Source organism: Cervus canadensis, chromosome 13 (assembly GCF_019320065.1).
Source record: "Cervus canadensis isolate Bull #8, Minnesota chromosome 13, ASM1932006v1, whole genome shotgun sequence".
In the NCBI taxonomy this organism is placed as follows: Eukaryota; Metazoa; Chordata; class Mammalia; order Artiodactyla; family Cervidae; genus Cervus; species Cervus canadensis.
The window spans coordinates 70,983,845-71,003,868 of record NC_057398.1 but is presented as its reverse complement, the minus strand read 5'-3'; the positions used below and the strand labels follow the sequence as shown (position 1 = coordinate 71,003,868).

The window sequence follows — 20,024 nt, the reverse complement described above, 5'->3', positions numbered from 1 at the left end:
CTTCCATTAAGCTCTTGTCTGTCTCAGCATTCAGCAATCTTTTTTATTTAATATACATCAATAATGTTTTGAATGAATGAATAAATGAAGTCCAGTTCTCTTAACTAAGATTCCATAATAAATAGTATCAATATTTAAGGTATTGGTCACATTTTAGCCTAGAGTAAGTTTGTTTACTTGTCTTATTCATGTATTATGTTGGTATTTCTTAAGGGAAGCACAGTGTTCGACTGCCTTAAGAGTGGGGTCCAAAGGAATTTGTGTCCCCTGACAGTTTCACTTTATACTGGTTGTGTACCAGTGGCTTTGTTTAAAATCATCTGACCTACCATGCTTTATCTGTAAATAGGGTTCATGTGAAGATTACTTGAGATAATGGAGGAATGTACTTAGAACAATGGTTTGTGCAGAGTAAGCATTCAGTGAGTATCAGTTACTATTAGGTGTAGTACTAGTCCTAGTGGTAATGGTAACATCACTCAGGCACTTCTAATATTTTTCATATCATAGAAGTTCAGTTAATGTTGAATTGAGCTAAAATATACTGAAATATACTAAAATATACTGAAATATAATTGGAACATAGAAAAATCCTTCTATTAATCTTTCAAATATTCTTTCAAATATTTATTTGAAATAAATATTTATTTATGTATTTTTATGTATGTATTTATTTGTATAAATAAATATTTCAAATATTTATTACAAGAAACAGACATATCCACAGAAGACAATTTCACTCTCTAAGAAATTAATAATACTCAAATAGATTTATGAAATATCTGATAGGAAGAAGGAGCAATTTGACCACCAGTATATTTCTAGAAACGGTGCTGTGATAGAAATTTTTTCTTTACATGTACTTCAGAAAAATTGAAAGGTGGAATATTTTTTATTTCTAGAAAAATGAAAAAGACATTGAAGTAATAGAGGAGACTGTCAACTCCTAAATTTGCAAAATATTCTCCATTTTACTCTCTTAGCTAATGATGTCTGAAAAACAGTTCTAACTAGGTTTGAAATTTCTTGGTTTGAAAGATAAATTTTCTTCATCAAAATGGAGCTTTCATATTGGATAAAAGAACTTTTCCTCCACTAAATTGTCTTTTGCCTCTTAATTTTCATTTATGCTGTTACTTTGATAGCTTCACTTTGAAAAGTTTATAGCCATAATGTGCAGGTGACTATCTTATAAAGTCAATAAACAAACCAAATATCTTTGACAATATTTAAACATTATTTCACCAATAACTCTGGTTTTGGTGTGGGTCTAATGGAATAGTTCACTCAACCATTTACTCTTTTTTTCTTAAAAAAATAAAAAATCATGACTCATGAATATTGATAGGGTGAATCATAATAATGAATTTAGCTTTAAATATGTTTTTATAAAATTAACATTGCTATTTTCTAAAATCTATCTAAATCTTTTAAACTGAAGATTGGAAAGGACCAGTTAGTAAATATTTTAGACTTTATGGTCTTTGCTTCAACTATTCAATTCTGTTTCTGAAGAGATGAGTGAGCATGGCCATATTCTGACAGAATTTCAGTTTTGGACACTGAAATTTAAATTTCATTTAATGTTCACATGAGATGAAATAGTACTCTTCTTTTGACTTTTTCCAACCATTTAAACATATGAAAACTAGTTCACAAAATCATGTGATGAGTCAGCTTTGGTCCAAGACCCTTGTTCCAAATTGTTTCTTTATCAAAATATAATTGCAATACAAAGCATTACTACATTTAACTTTATCAAAGAGAGGAATGTGACTACAACTGATTTGTCAGACTTTGCCTGCATTATTCAAGGTAATTAGGTATTTCATACTGTTTTACAGATACGCTAAAGGCTACCCACCTTACTCTCCATACATAGGAAGTTCACCCACTTTTTGTCATCTCCTTCATGAAAAAGTACCATTTTGCTGCTTAAGACTAGACAAGGTAAGCATTTGGGGCTGTTATTTTCTGTAAAACTAAAATGATGGCATCGTGTAGTTGCATGCATTTAAATAATTCTGTACAATTTTTTGACTGAAATATGTTTATAGAGTATTATCTTTCAAATGTAAATGTAATACATAACATGGTGAATTTTACTTTTTTAAACTGCGCTAATGATTACCCCCAGAGAAGGCAATGGAAACCCACTCCAGTACTCTTGCCTGGAAAATCCCATGGACGGAGGAGCCTGGTAGGCTGCAGTCCATGGGGTCGCTAAGAGTCGGACACTACTGAGCGACTTCACTTTCACTCTTCACTTTCATGCACTGGAGAAGGAAATGGCAACCCACTCCAGTGTTCTTGCCTGGAGAATCCCAGGGACGGGGGAACCTGGTGGGCTGCCGTCTATGGGGTCGCGTAGAGTCAGACCTGACTGATGCGGCTTAGCAGCAGCAGCAGCAATGATTATCCCAGTGCTTTACCCTCCACTGATGTGCTTGAGGAGTTGATCAGTCATGTTTTTAAAAGGAAAACAAAGGTGCCAGAGCCGCAAACCAGAGTCCTCCTCAGATCATTTTGGCCAAATACACTCTGTGTACTTTACTAGGCATTTTTGCCTCAAGTCTCAAAGTGGAATTGCTTGATGTGATGCAAGTTAGGTAGTCCATGTGTTGTTCACAAAGATTCATTATCAACTAGACTGGAAGTGTCTTGTTTAATGACTCCTTCTCTGAAGATTTTATACTGGTTTTTGGTTCCTGGCTGATGTTCAGGAGAAATCATCCAAAACAGAAACATTGTAAGAAAGCGGGCATTTTTATCTCTTTCACAGCATGGCCATTGGGCATGCCCTGTGCAAGGATTTGCTTTCCTAATGAATAAGAAAGCACATAAAAAGAACACTCTGCAACTCCCCATCTCCCAGAAATTAAAACATGCCACTAATTCTAACCAGGAATTTCTTCTTTGATTCTAAATTTTGGAGTTACCTGGTATAAAAATCGCAGCTCTATGCTTACAGGCTTTACAGTTTGGAGGGATAACTTTATCATTAAATATCAGTTTCCATCTCTCTGTGAGTGTTTAGTCATTCAGCGCTCCCTTGATGGTAGTGAATCCTCCTGCAGTGCAGGAGACCCGGATTCAATCCCTGGGTTGGGACGATCCCCAGAGAAGGGTGTGGTAACCCACTCCAGTATTCTTGCCTGGAGAATCCCATGGACAGAGGAGTCTGGCTGGCTGCAGATCATGGGGTCACAAAGAATTAGACACGACTGAGCGACTTACCACAAGCAGGGAGCCCAGGAGAGATCAGTCAGTAGATCATCATACTTTTAATCTGAGGGTCCAGGGTTCAAGTCACTGTTTGGGCAAGGTTGACCTTTTGGGCTTCCCTGGCTCTCATTCCATAAAGCATTCACCTGTAATGCAGGAGATGCAGGTTCATTCCTTGGGTCAAGAAGATCGCCTGGAGAAGGAAACCAACTCGAGTATTCTTGCCTGGAGAATGCCATGGACCATAGGAGCCTGGCAGGCTACAGTCCATTGGGTCCCAAGAGTTGAACATGACTTAGTGACTAAACTACCAAGGAGGGAACCTGATACAAGAAAAAGCTAGGCTTTCAGAAGTGAGTCTTGTTGAAGGAGAAATGGAGACTTTCAGAGCCAAAAGGTGACAATTAGTCTCTAAGAAGGAGAAATTTCCAGCTGTTGTTGATTAGTCTATGACATCTGGGATTATCCATTCTTTAGGTGGCACCAGTCTGGTTGGTGCCATTTCTTAGAAGGAATGGAGTAGCCATCATAGTCAACAAAAGTGTCTGAAATGCAGTACTTGGATGCAATCTCGAAAACAACAGAATGATCTCTGTTAGTTTCCAAGGCAAACCATTCAATATCACAGTAATCTATGTCCCGACCAGTAATGCTGAAGAAGCTGAAGTTGAACAGTTCTATGAAAACCTACAAGACCTTCTAGAACTAACACCCACAAAAGATGTCCTTTTCATTATAGGGGACTGGAATGTAAAAGTAGGAAGTCAAGAAACACCTGGAGTAACAAGCAAATTTGGCCTTGGAGTGCAGAATGAACCAGGGCAAAGACTAATAGAGTTTTGCCAAGAGAACACTGGTCATAGCAAACACACTCTTCCAACAACACAAGAGAAGACTCTACACATGGACATCACTGGATGGTCAATACTGAAATCAGATTGATTATATTCTTTACAGCCAAACATGGAGAAGCTCTATACATTGAGCAAAAACAAGACTGGGAGCTGACTGTGGCTCAGATCATAATTCCTTAATGCCAAATTCAGATTTAAATTGAAGAAAGTAGGGAAAACCACTAGATCAAATCCTTTGTGATTATACAGTGGAAGAAAGAGATAGATTCAAGGGATGAAATCTGATAGACAGACTGCCTGAAGAAACGTGGATGGAGGTTTGTGACATTGTACCGGAGGCAGTGATCAAGAATATCCCAAAGAAAGAGAATTGCAGAAAGGCAAAATAGAAAAAAAAAAAAAAAAAAAAAAAAAAAAAAAAAAAAAAAAAAGAAAAAAAAAAAAAAAAGGCAAAATAGTTTTCTGAGGAGGCCTTACGAATAGCTGTGAAATGAGAAGCAAAAGGCAAAGGAGAAAAGGAAGATATACCCATTTGAATGCAGAGTTCCAAAGAACAGCAAGGAGAGATACAAAGCCGTCCTCAGTGATCAGTGCAAAGAAATAGAGGAAAACAATAGAATGGGAAAGACTAGGGATCTCTTCAAGAAAATTAGAGATACCAAGGGAATATTTCATGCAAAGATGGACACAATAGAGGACAGAAATGGTATGGATCTAACAGAAGCAGAAGATATTAAGAAGAGGTGGCAAGAAAACACAGAAGAACTGTACAAAAAAGATCTTCACGACCCAGATAATCACGATGGCATGATCACTCACCTAGAGTCAGACATCCTGGAATGCAAAGTCAAGTGAGCCTTAGAAAGCATCACTACAAACAAAGCTAGTGGAGGTGATGGAATTCCAGTTGAGCTATTTCAAATCCTAAAAGATGATGCTATGAAAGTGCTGCACTCAATATGCCAGCAAATGTGGAAAACTCAGCCGGGCCACAGGACTGGAAAAGGTCAGTTTTCATTCCAACCCCAAAAAAACGCAATGGCAAAGAATGCTCAAACGATCACACAGTTGCACTCATCTCACACGCTAGCAAAGTAATGCTCAAAATTCTCCAAGCCAGGCTTCAATAGTACTTAAACCGTGAACTTCCGGATGTTCAAGATGGATTTACAAAAGGCAGATGAACCAGAGATCAAATTGCCAACATCCATTGGATCATCAATAAAGCAAATGATTTCCAGAAAAATATCTACTTCTGCTTTATTGACTATGTCAAAGCCTTTGAGTGTGTGGATCACAACTGTGGAAAATTCTTAAAGAGATGGGAATACCAGACCACCTGACCTGCCTCTTGAGAAATTTGTATGCAGGTCAGGAAGCAACAGTTAGAACTGGACATGGAACAACAGACTGGTTCCAAATAGGGAAAGGAGTACATCAAGGCTGTATATTGTCACCGTGCTTATTTAACTTATATGCAGAGTACATCATGAGAAACGCTGGGCTGGATGAAGCACAAACTGGCATCAAGATTTCCAGGAGAAATATCAATAACTTCAGATATGCAGATGACACCACCCTTATGGCAGAAAGTGAGGAAGAACTAAAGAGCCTCTTGATGAAAGTGAAAGAGAAGAGTGAAAAAGCTGGCTTAAAACAGCATTCAGAAAATGAAGAATCTGGCATCTAGCTCCATCACTTCATGGCAAATAGATGGGGAAACAGTGGAATCAGAGGCAGACTTTATTTTGGGGGGCTCTGAAACCACTGTAGATGGTGACTGCAGCCATGAAATTAAAAGACACTTGCTCCATGGAAGAAAAGTTATGACCAACCTAGACAGCATATTAAAAAGCAGAGACATTCCTTTGCCAACAAAGTCCATCTAGTCAAAGCTATGGTTTTCCCAGTAGTAAGGTATGGATATGAGAGTTGGAGTATAAAGAGAGCTGAATGCTGAAGCTGAAAGCTGAATGCTTTTCAACTGTGCTGTTGGAGAATACTCTTGAGTGTCCCTTGGACCACAAGGAGATCCAACCAGGCCATCCTAAAGGAAATCGGTCCTGAATATTCATTGGAAAGACTGATGCTGAAGCTGAAACTCCAATACTTTGGCCACCTGATGGGAAGAACTGACTCATTTGAAAAGACCTTGATGCTGGGAAAGATTGAAGGAGAGAGGAGAAAGGGTCCACAGAGGATGAGATGGTTGAATGGCATCACCAGCTCATTGGACATGAGTCTGAGTAAACTCCAGGAGTTGGTGATGGACAGAAGGCATGTCATGCTACAGTACATGGGGCCACAAAGAGTCGGACACAACTGAGCGACTGAACTGAACTGAACTGAGTCTGTTTGGAGGTGGTAGTCTGCTCTGTAAATGAGTGTCCACTTTGCGATTTGAGGGTGGGTTTAGGCAGCCAACACTGCTGCATCTATGGAGTCTGTGAGCAAGGATTGTGTTGCTCAGTCTGCTTTACATGAGCATCAGTAGGCCCCTTCCTGGACAAGGTTTATCAATAGTAATTTCCATTTATATCCTTGTGTTATTTTTTTCTTGCTAATTACGCTGCTTCTAAATTTCCCAAAGTGGTTCAGTTTCCTCACTTGATCTCATAAAAATGAAGTGCTTTAATAATCTCAGCCCCAACCTGGCACCTTCTTCTTCCATGATCTCTTTGTAAAGGACCTAAATTTATGTGGCCTCAGATCCTGTTTGTACTTCACAGTTCTGCAATGGTACTTCCAGTGGGGACCTACTGCCCTTCTCCTTTATCATCTCCTGTGCTCTGTTCTTTCTTATGCCTTAATTCTTCCTTCTGGATTGATCTTCCCACTTTCATGATGACAGCTTTAGAAATCCTGCTAATGAAATCCTATAGTGATAAATTCTTCCCATTTCAGTTTTCTAGATATGTCCTTATTTTGTCCTTCCTAGAGACTAGTTTGGCTGGGTATCCAATTCCAGGTTCTGAGTTGTTTTTTTTTTTTTTTTCTTTCAACATGTTAGGGCTTCATTCACTGCCTTCTGTGCTGCACAGTGCTGGTGAGAAGTCAGCCATCGTTCTAATGTCTGTTTCTTGTAGGTACAGTTCTCTTTTCTCTATGGCTGCTTTTAAGGTCTTCTTCTTGTCTAGATTGTCCTGCAGTATGACACTGTGTATGACCCTGGATTTCTCTTTCTTTATTTGGATTAGGATTCATTGGGTTTTCAGAACCTAGTGATTTGCATGCTTTGTTAATTCTAGAAAAGCCTTAGTCAATCTTTACATGAATAGTGGTTCTCACCTTTTTGTCAGACATTCTGTTTACATGTGTATTAGACATTATCATACTGTCTTCCCACACACCTTAATTTTGTCCATACTACTTTCTCTCTTCTCCCTGTATTCTGAATAATTACTTCAACTCAGTCATGGAATTGATCCCTTCAGGTGAACAGAATGTGCGATTTAAATCATTTTTTGAATTTCTGTTTTAAGTTGTGATACCTTTTAATTCCAGACTAGAGTATTTGTAATTTTTTAAACATCTACCCAAATATTTCCAATATCCTCTTGTTCTCTTTTATTTCTGTAAACATAGTAAACATGTTCATTTTCTATTCTGAATCTAGTAACAAGGAAGTCTGTAATATTTGTGAGTCTAATTCTGTTGTTTATTGATTCTGCTGATTCGAGGTACCTCGTTCCCGAAAAATGTTTTGCAAGTTTTTATTCAGGAATAAAGGCAGAGAATATTCCAGAGTTGATAATGAATCCACAGAGAATCAACTATTCTCAGCCCAAATAAAAAGAAACCTACATAAAGATATAAAGTTTAAAAAACCAGAATGCTAAAGCAGTTCTCCAGGCAGATAATTTTATTTAAAAGGATCTTGATTTAATAATGCCAAGTCTAGTAAATTCTAGCTCCCTTGGAAGTAGCAAAATACCCTCAGGAAATAACATTTCGGTAATGTGTTATTATGTTGTTCTTGTTATTGTTAGTATTAGTATTTTACTTTTGAATATTTACATCATTATCTTGCCAGCTCAGGTATGCTTTTAGACAATCACAGTTTTTCTGTTTGTTTGTTTTTTAATGAAAAAATCCCTTTCAATATCTATCCTTTTGGTATTCGGTTCTTGGAATGTTTCAGGGTTACTTAGTTATAGTGTTACTCTATTTCTGGAAATAAAACTCAGAGGTAGATTATTTTTCCAGCTTTGGTGGATTATGACTGACAAATAAAATTGTGTATATTTGAGGTATTTAGCATGATGCTTTGATATATGTGTACATTGTGATGATTCTTTAATACTGGTACCCAGATGTCATCTAGTGGCAAGTTCCACCCTGCAGCAGAATATGTGCACACACATATCACTGCCATTTCATTCCCCCATATCAGGCTGCCTACCTGGAATTCATTGGTTTTATCCATGTACACCTTCAGGCTGGAGAATTAGGCATAGAAAAGTGCAACTATTTTCAAATTGATTAGAAAACAAAGGATTCACCAGGATGGACTAATTTCACATTTCTTTGTCTCCTAAATTTTTTCACCCGATTTTAGTGGAGTATAAAAATGGTATTTCTGTGTATAATTTTTCTTCTCTAGAGTTGCCAGCATAACTACTATGAGGACGCAAAAGCCTATGGATTCAAAAATAAGCTAATTATAGTTGCAGCTGAAACAGCTGGAAATGGATTGTATAATTTTATTGTTCCTCTCAGGGCTTATTATAGACCAAAGAAAGAACTTAACCCCGTAATACTGCTATTGGATAACCCGTAAGTATGTCTTAAAATACACAAGCAAGAGAAAAATTTGTTACTATTTTATCAAAAATAACTTAATTTAGAATTAAATTTAGAATATTTTAAGTCAGAAACATTATGGCATATATGGGAGATATATTTTGTGCTGTGGTACAAAACAATCATTGAGTATGATTATTTTTCACATATACAACTTAAAACATAACAAGAATACTCTGAGCCTTTATTTAAGACTATTTTTGCAAGTGGTCATCTCTCTACCAGTGGGAAACATGCCACTGAAATAATTACAGTTATTTTCCTTAAATTAATCTACTAGCCTGGAAAATCTCTGCCAAAAGTGGACAATTTTGCTGTCTTTGTAAAGAACCATTAATTATCAGAGAAGCATATTGATGATCCATTTTATGTCATATGATAACACATCATTGCTTCTTATGATTCTTTCACTGTTAAAACATATATCCTGTAACATAACATGAATAGTTTACACTTTACCATGTTCTTTTCTTTAGAAAATGTTTGATTAATATACTCTTATGAAACAAGACTATTTAAAAATTTCAAGATCCTTATACAGATATAAATATACATCACTGAATGCTGTGGTCAAATCCATTGTGTGTGTGCTAAAATTACGATATTTCTCTCTCTGACTCAAATTAGTAGCAGATGGTCCTTAAATCAATACCATAGCTTAACATCCTCCAATTCTCCTCTTAATTTCTAAAGTGATGCAAATTTGGGGATAAGCTAAATGAGGCCAACAACCACTGCCTTGTCTCTGCTTTTAAAATTTATGAAAAGAATTTTCTCAAAACAGAGATAACTCCCCGATATAACTTCATGAATTCTGAATATATGAATATCAAGATTCTCATGGTTGCATCTCTTTTTAGCATCAGAATCTCAGTGATAATCAACTCTAAAACTTGAGCACACCTCTAGAGGTTTCAGTTGAAGAACTTTCAGGTCTGATGATGATTCAATGCTTTTGGCATCCAGGGAAAGGTGACATAAATTTAGGGCAGATGTAGGAAAACAAAAATTTAGACCCAATGTCAGATGAAATAAAGGTTTAATAAAGCAAATCCTAGCAGGATAAGAGTGGTTACTGGGTGGCTAGGGTGATAGAGCATGGTGCGCGAGCACCTCCAAGGCCTTGGCCTATACCTCTGATTATGGAGCATCTCTGGAAGGAGAGGATCTGACACACAGGAGATGCTCATCCACTATATGAACTCAGAAGTGTCAGATGCTGGCTCTTTTTGCCTATAGGGTGGTGTGTCCACTCCCTTAAAAATGCAGGGGTATTTACAAGCTGATTGACTTAGAGCAGGTGTCTCAGTAGTAAACAATCTGGTGGGTGGGGAAGATCCGCTGGAGGAGGAAATGGCAACCCACTCCAGTATTCTTGCTAGGAGAATCCCATGGACAGAGGAGCCTGCAAGGCTACAGTCCATAAGGTCACAAAGAGTTAGATATGACTAAGCATACATGCTTGTGCAACTCATGCGTGACTTAGACCATGAGTTCCCATGTCCTATGGATTGGATTAAATTGGGTCAACTCAGGCCTCAGAATATAGAGAAGCAGAGCGGAAGAGGCTTGAAAAAAAAAAAAGAAGAAGAAGGAGTAGAACTGTGCCTACAGCATCCCTGTGTAAAGCTATGGGTAAAAGTTATTCTTTCACCTTCTTTATATTATTTCAAGGTATAATTCCTGGTCCTGATGTATAAAACTCCTAATTGGGTTCTGGGACCCAATTTCAATGTGTGTGTGTGTGTGTGTGAGAGAGAGAGAGAGAGAGAAAGAAAGTTTTTCCACACCTCCAACAAGCAGTTCTCAGGACTCCAGCTCAGTTCTGAGGGAATTCAACTCACTTCTGACACTGTCTACCCAGAAATAGAAAAGAAGTAGCATTAGCTTCCCAGGTTGAAGTTTCAGTTCTACAAAATTTCCCCACCCCCATTCCAGAAGTCAATCAGGAGCCAGGTTATCACCTTATAACTGATCAGCTGTAGGCTGAAAAAGATCCTGATGCTGGGAAAGATTGGGGGCAGGAGGAGAAAGGGGTGGCAGAGGATGAGATGATTGGATAACATCACCAACTCAATGGGCATGAGTGAAGAAACTCTGGGAGATAATGAAGGACAGGGGAGCCTGGAGTGCTGCAGTCCATGGGATCACAAATAGTGGGACACAACTCAGCGACTGAACAACAATAGACTGGCAGTTTCAGTGACTCCCTCCATGAACTTTGATGCCAGTTGCAAGTCCAGGTTGTTACCTGTACTTCTGACCGACTGGCTGTAACTCAGAGGTTTCCACCAACACCTACTCAAGGTCAAGTTATTTGGTTAGAGCAGCTCACAGAATTCAGATAAACATTTTACTGACTGCATTGCCAGCTTATTATAAAGGCATATAACTAGGAAAAACTGGGTGGAAGAGATGCACAGGGCAAGGTATGGGGAAAGAGCATCACTGTCACCAAATCTCTACCTGTTCACCAGCCTGGAAGTTCTTTGAACTGTGTCTTTTTGGGTTTTTAGTGGAAGATTCATTACATAGGCACAATTGACTAAATCATTGGTCACTGGCAATTAAACTCAATCTCTTGCCCCTATCCCTTCCTCAAAAGTCAGGAGGTGGGACTGAAGTACCCACACTCTTCAGGCTGGCTTCTCTGGCAAACAGCCTCCGTCCTTAGCTACATTCCAGATGTCACTTCATTAACGTAAACCCAGCTGTCCTGGAAAGAGGCTTGTTATGAAGAACAGGACACCCATTTCACCTTCATGTCTCTGAAGTGATTTCAGGAGGGTAAGCGACCAAATATTATTAATAGGAGATGCTACCATGACTCTTATCACTCAGGAAATTCCAAGGGTTTTGGGAGTTGCGAGCTAGAAAATGTGGTGAAGACCAAAGATATGTGAGGAATCTGAATGTGAATGCCAAGTACACATTCCTTATAAATCACAGTATTGTACTTTGCAAAAGAGTCAATCTCACCAAATTTGGGAATGGAGTTTACTTTTGTCCTTTTCCACACCTAGTTTCCCTAAACCATCTTATTTCAGAATCACTAATCCCATCTTATCCCAGTGAGCAGGTGGCAGGAGTTAGGATTTCTTAACCTGTATATCTTGCGTAGACTTCGGAATTGCCATGACTAAATCATTTCCTTTCTGTTTGGTTTTGAATTAACAAGTTACCAAAATGCCCAATTACTACATTATTGATTGATTGTATAATAGAATTATAAAATCAAGCGGCTTAATTCCTGAATCTGATCAATCATCAATCAAAAAAATCTGAAAATTCTGTTTCCCTTAGTTACTGCAAAACTGGTCAGTAATTCAATATAAGTATACATGTAGCTTTTATCAGAGATTATTTTACCTAAATAAGACCATAGTGATCATTTAATAAAATTAATAATCTTTATCACTACCTTTGTTCATTATAGTCATAATTGCTGAGCATTTACTACATGGTGGTCATCCCAGTAGGTACTTAGCCTTTATTTCATGTTTTTTTCTATAAAAAATATATCCATGTCATGTAGCATGATTTATCCTCAGAAAGATGTACCAAGCAGCTTAAGATCTCAAAGCTTACAAATTACAATAACATTTAAACAAATTGGTCTGTGCGACTTGATTGCACCACTGTCTCCTATTTCATAGGAAGGAGGAACAGGCCAAAGAAGTTATGTGACTTTTTCCAAGGTTGATTCTAGGATTAGAACCTTCTCTGCAGTTCATAGATCATTGTTCTTTCATCTGTGTGATCTTACTTTAGTTACAGGGTTTTTGACATATGCAAAAATACATTGTTTATCAATTGTCAAACAAGAATATTTTAACTTGAGGTTATTTTGCACTTAAGTATTTTTGTTTGCTTTCCTAAGGACCTACAGTTTGAAATCCAACTATTCACATGACTTTTGTTAAATAATTTTAGTGGGTTTGACTTTTCTTCAAAGAGTTGGGATAAAAGTGCTGTCTATAAAATTGACTAGCATCCTGTGTATTTCCCAAAAGTGGTGTCAAACAATTTTATTTGTTGTTCTCTGTTACTTTGATTGAGAATGAGGAAACAAGGATGAACACCAGTAAATAATGTTCCAGGAAGTTTTATGCAATCCTCTTTTTTTTAAAAAACACTGAAACTGTTTTAAAGAAATTTTTTCTCTGCTGTGGCTAGTATTTTTCAATCTATCCTACAGTATTATAAAGAAATATGATGCTTTATTCTTTAAAATATTTCTGGGTTATAAGAATTTACACACTAATAATTACACACACTTCTACAATTACTAGTTAGTTTAGTGGGATTTGACTTTATTTTAAATGAACGTGAGCATTGTTAAAAATAATGTCGATGCATGGCTACTTAGGAGATTTAGTGGAAAAACCAGTTAATTCAATGTGAAAAAACAGATGCCATAAATGTGGGATTTAAAATGTAAATTAAATTCATGATATTCATATACATAATATGTCAAAGTAAGTGTTCATAATGTTTCCAAGTAAAACGCCTTCTGCATTTCATATGCTAATCTTGCACTGGATACTGGTTCATCAAAACTGGTCTCAGTTCTGATTGGTTGGCCATCTGTTCTATTCTGTTGTGGCACCATACTGATTTTAAACATTTTGATTGCCACTTCAACCTTAAAGGTCATCTAGTCATCTGATGATACCATTTCATATGAGAGATGGAAAAGTGAGTCAAAAAAACTTTGGAATATATTACCCAAAGCTACGCTGATTTAAAATACAAGATTCAGGCTCATCTTCTTAGCTTTTACAACATCTCGTTTAAACTATCCCTTTACTAAATCAGTCTTCTTTGCACATATAGTTACAAGTAAGCTTCAGTTCAGCTTATTTCAAAAGTAGTGGTAAACCGTATGATGTATCAGGGTCCTTATTAAAAACATTCAAGCCTTAGACTCACACAGATCTGAAATAAGATCCAAGCTGACCCTCTTGATAGGCTGTATGTTACCAAATTTCTGTAAGCCTCAATTTCCTTATTTGTAAAATGAGAAAATTTATCTTATTTTGCAATTATATAAAATAATGTATACAGAGCACTAGTATAGTATCTGACTCATGAAAGCCAGTCCAGAAATGTAGTTTTCCTACCTTGTACCATTGTCACTATTCAAACTAATGGGTAAGTTTCTGTGAAAACCCAATTAACAACAACAAAAAAAGGGAAATTTATTTCAAGTTGTTGAAATTAAAATGCTACTTCATTTTTAAGGGAGAAATAAGCTTAAAAGTGGGATTATGAAATGCTAACAAAATAAACTGTCTCATACATTCTTGAATTTGAAATAAAAAAATTGAGTTTATAATAGTGTTAGTTGCTCAACTGTGTTCAACTCTTTGCAGCCCAATGGACTGTAGCCCTCCAGGTTTCTCTGACCGTGGGATTCTCCAGGCAAGAATACTGGAATGGGTTGCTGTTCCCTTCTTCAAGGGATCTTCCTCACACAGGAATTGAACCCAAGTCTCCTGAACTGTAGGCAGATTCTTTACCATCTGAACCACCAGGGAAGCCCCCAAGTTTATTATAGTTAATAGTTAAATGGGGAATAATGATCTTCAACTTGAAAATCCATGAAATTTCATAAAACTTTTCATTTCTTATCATTAACTGGTTAATTCATACTTGTGTATAATCACAATTTTTGTAATGAAAGTCTCTGTAAAGATATTTGGACTCATAAATAGTCATCTTTATTAACTGAATTACAGATAAGACTGATTAATGATGTGCTCACTTTTTCTTTAGTAATTAATTTAGTGCCATAAAGACCTTTGTCAATTTACTTAAATGTGTCGGCATAGTACATATGAATGTATGATTGATATATTCCTTATATTTCAGGTGTCCTTTTAAGCCACCTTTATCAGTAGAAGTAGTGGGTGGATCTATTTACTATACAAGTCAAATTTTGCAAATTGACTTTGCAGTGACTCAAGTGATATAGAATCCACCTGTAATGCAGGAGGTAGAGGAGATCAGGGTTCAATCACTGGGTTGGGAAGATACCTTGGAGGAGGAAATGGCAACCCATTCCAGTATTCTTGTCTGGAAAGTCCCATGAACAGAGGAGCTTAGCAGGCTACAGTCCATAACGTCGCAGAGTCAGACAGGACTTAGTGACTGATCACACATGCACATGGCATACTAGACTCCCTACATTGGATATACTTCATCAGAATTATGTATTTACCAGGTTTCAGATGACTTGCCTTGCCTTGTAACATTGCTGGATTCATCTAAGGATGAACTGTGCTACCATAATACAGATGCTAATATCTAAAGATTTGAAAGATTGCTTGTGCATTATATAATAAATGCATGTTTGTGGCAGAATGGCATGTCTATAAGATTCACAAGTTTCCTAACAACAGGCTGTAATTTTGATGTTTAAGTACTTTGAATGATTTCTACTCAGCAGAGCAACAAAATGCAAAGGCCAAATCTTCAGTTTTAACTCTAATAGAAGGGTTGGCATAACATAAAGACTTACTTTGTTCCTTGTGACCCCAGTACTTCTCATCACATAGAAAACTTTTTGGTATCTTTATTAAGTTGAAGTATTTAATGACATCAACTATTGTTCCAAGTCTTTGGAAGACAGATATGTTACAGTGGACAAATGGTCAGAGAAGGAAGTGTAAACAATGGAAATGATCTGGATTTTTAAAATTAGGAGGTTATTTCACAGGGTATAGCTGTGTGATTAATAACAAGGAATTATGAATATAATTCTGCTATGTAAGTTATTGAGCTATTCATGTTACCTGACTGGAACTATGTAAGAGCAAAGAGAGATAAAATAATGACCACCAAAATGACACAGTCAAAAGGATCTTTGAAAGCACCACAGAACCTCAGTGCTGTCCCAGCCTGTGTCACTCAAATCCTAATATCTTCTTCTCTAACCAGAAGGCAGGCAGGAACCATAGAAGGTCTGGAGTGAGCAGTGTGAACATCCCTTCTAATTGTCAGAAGCAGCACCCCGAAAGAGAAGAATTGGCAGGCACTAGTCAAGACCGCTACTGGGAGTATATATGATTCTATTTGTGAAACCAACCTATACCATGAGCTTTAAAAATATTTGTTTCCTGTGATTCACTAATGGGAAAACTTCTATGCATGTTTTGGGGCAAATGATGAAACCAAATGCTAAGAAAAAAGTCACCAAAAAAAGTCCAGAGCAGTAATTTTTATAATAGCAAGATGTTAGAAATAGCTTGTCACTCCAGGGATTAATAGCATAAAAGTGAAAATAACTTAGAAACTGAATAATTGAGGTTTTTCTTTTTTAATGAATTGTTGTACATTTATAATATGTGGTAATATGGGACCACTTAAAATGGCTAGGAAGTCTTTTTAGGAATGATGGTGTGAATGTCATCAACAGTGAGATTCTTTAGATGTTTTCTTTTTATGATTCACTGGACTAAATATTATTTTTCTTTAAAGTGAACAGAGATGAGATTGATCAACAGGAAGAAATGAATCAGGGAGGAGAGACTAATGGCTGGGATGCTGTCGGGGCTGTGCTCCCCTTTGCCTAGAAGTCCCCTCTCCTCCCCCTTTCCTGGTCCATCTACTTCTTATCCTTCAACATCCAAATCAAATATTTCCTCTATTTTGTATCCTGAATGCAAACCATTCCTTATTTTTCAGTATATTCTATAATTTTGTGCTTTTACATATGTGTTCCAAAAACTCTTATTTCTTGTAGTACAAGCTAACAAGATATATATATATATATATACACACACCTTAGTATACCAAAATGTCTATTATGGAAAGCTTTTGGATTCAGAGATGCTGAGTGAATAGATGAATGAAGGAATTGATAACTTTATGAAATGAATGCAATGGATTAGGTAATTTGTAAGGAAGCTTCCAAGTTTATGAGTCTTTCCCCAAATGTGTATAAAGAGTAAAGATTTCAGTTGTAATACAATTTGCTCAACAGTGTATATTGAGAAAAAAAAAAAAGCCAGTGTATATTGAGAAAAGTGTAAAAGGTGATATACTTTAATTTTAATTCTGTATTACATATATATATATATATATATATATATATATATATACACACACAGACACATATATACATTGCATGGGTACATATACTATATTTTTTTTTCATATGTTGATATATTAAGGGACATGTTGTGATTCTGTATATCTCTTACAGAAAATTAGATAGACACACTAATTTAGTTTCTTATATTTTATATCATCAAAAAAATCACTAGTTTCCCATTTTATAAGACTTTCTCAGGATGAATAATTTCAAACTCATTGAAAAGACTTTTTAGTCATAAACTAAGAGTATCAATTTGGTGTTTTTGTAGAATATTGCCATAATGTTTCTGATTTAGGAAGCAGAAATGTGACTTTTTTTTTTTAATTACTGAGTGCATTGTATTATTCGTAACAAGTAAAAATGCCATTTTAAAATTAATGTTAAGAGAAAAGTCACTTAAGATTAATCCCGTCAAGGGCGTTTAGTATTGGAAATGAGAACTGAGTCAGCTTACTTCCTTCCCTGGAAGCCTGCCGCTGTTGTGACACTGTGTTTCATTTTGTAACCCATGTGCTGCTTAGGCCAGACATGCACTTTCTGGATGCCATCTGTTGGTTTCCAATGGTTTACTACATGGTGGGCTCTATTGACAAGTAGGTGACGACACCCTTGGCACCCTCACCAGTGTGGTCTGCGCGTGTCACGCTCTGTGCCCGGTGCTGCATGTCGACTGCAACTCGCCATTTCAGTGTCGTGAACGTGACGTGTGGAGCTTATGTGGAGCTTGCATGTGGAGCTTATGTTCTCGTGTCTTACGTCTTGCATTCAGACTTCCTAAGCAGTGATCTGTTGTTGAATTAAACAAATCTCGTTGCATGTCAATCTTGTTCCATTTCCAGAACCACTTCACTGTTGTGCCATCTACAGCAGTAAGATTCGTAACTGTTGACGTTGTGACAGAGAAAACCTAGACCTTCACCGTTGTCCTGCATTGGTATCAGGACCATTACTTTGGGAAAACTTCAGAATAATTTGGAAATGCTCATTTTTAAGTCGAATTTATTAACTGGGGCATTTCCTTAGTTCATTCTTAGAACATATTAAAGTCTGAAATTTCTAATAATTTGTTAATTAAAGGTCAAATGTGTGTGATCCTTCAACTTTAAAATACAAATTCCTTTATATGCCTGAACATGATATTGTAACAGATACTAAAATTAAGAGATCATAAAACTAATATGCTTATAAAATATGTTAATCTTCCATTCTAAAAAGCATCAGCCAGAGCATTGCAAATAAAATGCTGAAAGTTATCCACTGAGAACTCCCGTGTTTACATTTCGTCTTGTAGATGTTAAAAAAACAAAGCTTTGTAACTTTGAGAGTGTTTATTGACTGTGGATACATTAATGGCCAAACAGATTAACACACATTTAGCCTCCATTCTACATGAATATGCCTGGGTTTCCCTGCTAGCTCAGTGGTAAAGAATCCACCTGCCAATGCAAGAGATGCAGGTTTGATCCCTGGGTCGAGAAGATCCTCTGGAGTAGGAAATGGCAACCCACTCCAGTACTCTTGCCTGGAGAATTCCCGTGGACAAAGGAGCCTGGCAGACTGCTTTCCATGAGGTTGCAAAAGATATGGAAACAAGTTAGCAACTAAACAACTACATTAATATAATTTACATTTCTGCTGTCATAAGACTAACCAACTAATTAAAATATAGAGGTACTAAAACTACTATTTGAATCCATGAAAGTGAAATCAACCCATATTTTATCATTAGTAATATTTCTTTGATGTGATATTAATAGTATTCTATTAAAATTCATTAGGATATTTTATTTAAAAGATACAAAATAAACCTCTCATCCATCTTTTCTGATGTAAACTAAAATGAATTCTCCCTTTATAAAAGTATTAATGGGGAGGAAAAGAAGAATGGAAAGGATCAGATTCCTAGGATCAGAGGTGAAAGAGGATTGACTACAAGTCACCGATGATTGAAACTTGGGTAATTGGTACAGGAGATTCACTATAGTATTCTCTTCTGCTAATGTTTGAAGTTTTCCTTAAACATAAATGAGCAAACAAAATCTATGAAGGAATTAAAACGCTTTCGCAAACATTCCTCTATATTTATAGCTTTACATTCTGGTTCTCCTCAAAAAAGAAGTCTTAGAGAAGGGTAGAAAGAGAGACATTGCCAGTTAGATTCTCTGTAACTTTTTCAACTATATTGACTTTTTTTCTTGTGCCGCCATCTGGTGGCCAAACTGTGTAAAGCACTCATGCTAAATTAAAAATAATGTCTTTGTAGATAAGACAGTGGGAAGAAACTGATACACACAGAATTATAAAAACAAATTGGTAGTCTACTAAAAAGATAAAGAATAAAATACAATTTTAAATGAATACAAATAAGTGAAAACATGAAGAATAAAGTTTCTGTGACTCAAAAATGCCACTCTAATGTATTAATAATCTATAGGTCCTATAAATTTCTTTAAATTTAAATTCATATTCAATAATAATTACTAAAATCATTTGCCAATGTTATGTGTAAACTACAACAGCCAGTATTTTGAGTATGGAATTAACTGATATGTACAGGTTTGGCTAGGTAGTAACCGTTTAGTACAAATATTCTCATAGTGAAGTGTTTTTGTCAAGTCTCAACTTCCTTGATTTATTGACAATGAAATATTCATTTTATTACAACTTCTGTGTATCATTTTTTGGTCAAGATTACCTTCTATTACATTAACTTTTCCTTTTCCTATATAGACAATTTGTTTAGTGGGGGAAATAAAGATCATAAGAGCTGAAATACGAAAAAGTGAATTAACACTATAATAATAGGGTGTGAAGTCATAAGATTTAGCATCATTTTTATGGTCCCCAAGGGATCATATTTGCTTTTCACCTTCTCCTTTCATTTAAAAAATATTTTAATAAATGTAAGAATAATTATAAATTTCCTAGATAAAAGGAACACCCAAGTGAAGTATTCCTGGAGATTTAAACTTGGTCATCATATTGATTAGATATTATGGTCCTGGACCCTCTCACCATAGGAAATTTATTTGGGATAGCAT

General features: G+C 36.3%; 1 protein-coding gene across 4 annotated transcripts in view; it reads left to right on the top strand.

The window, feature by feature from the left end:
* KCNT2 (potassium sodium-activated channel subfamily T member 2) overlaps positions 1-20,024 on the top strand; it is a 426,098-nt gene that overhangs the window by 314,829 nt on the left and 91,245 nt on the right. For 2 of the 4 annotated variants that reach the window (XM_043485980.1, XM_043485982.1), the window contains exons 18-20: positions 1,845-1,950; positions 8,683-8,855; positions 17,505-17,576. In XM_043485980.1, the coding sequence (XP_043341915.1) occupies positions 1,845-1,950; positions 8,683-8,855; positions 17,505-17,576 (351 nt within the window). The remainder of the gene's footprint in view (positions 1-1,844; positions 1,951-8,682; positions 8,856-17,504; positions 17,577-20,024) is intronic. The other 2 variants (XM_043485984.1, XM_043485983.1) reach the window with 1 other exon arrangement.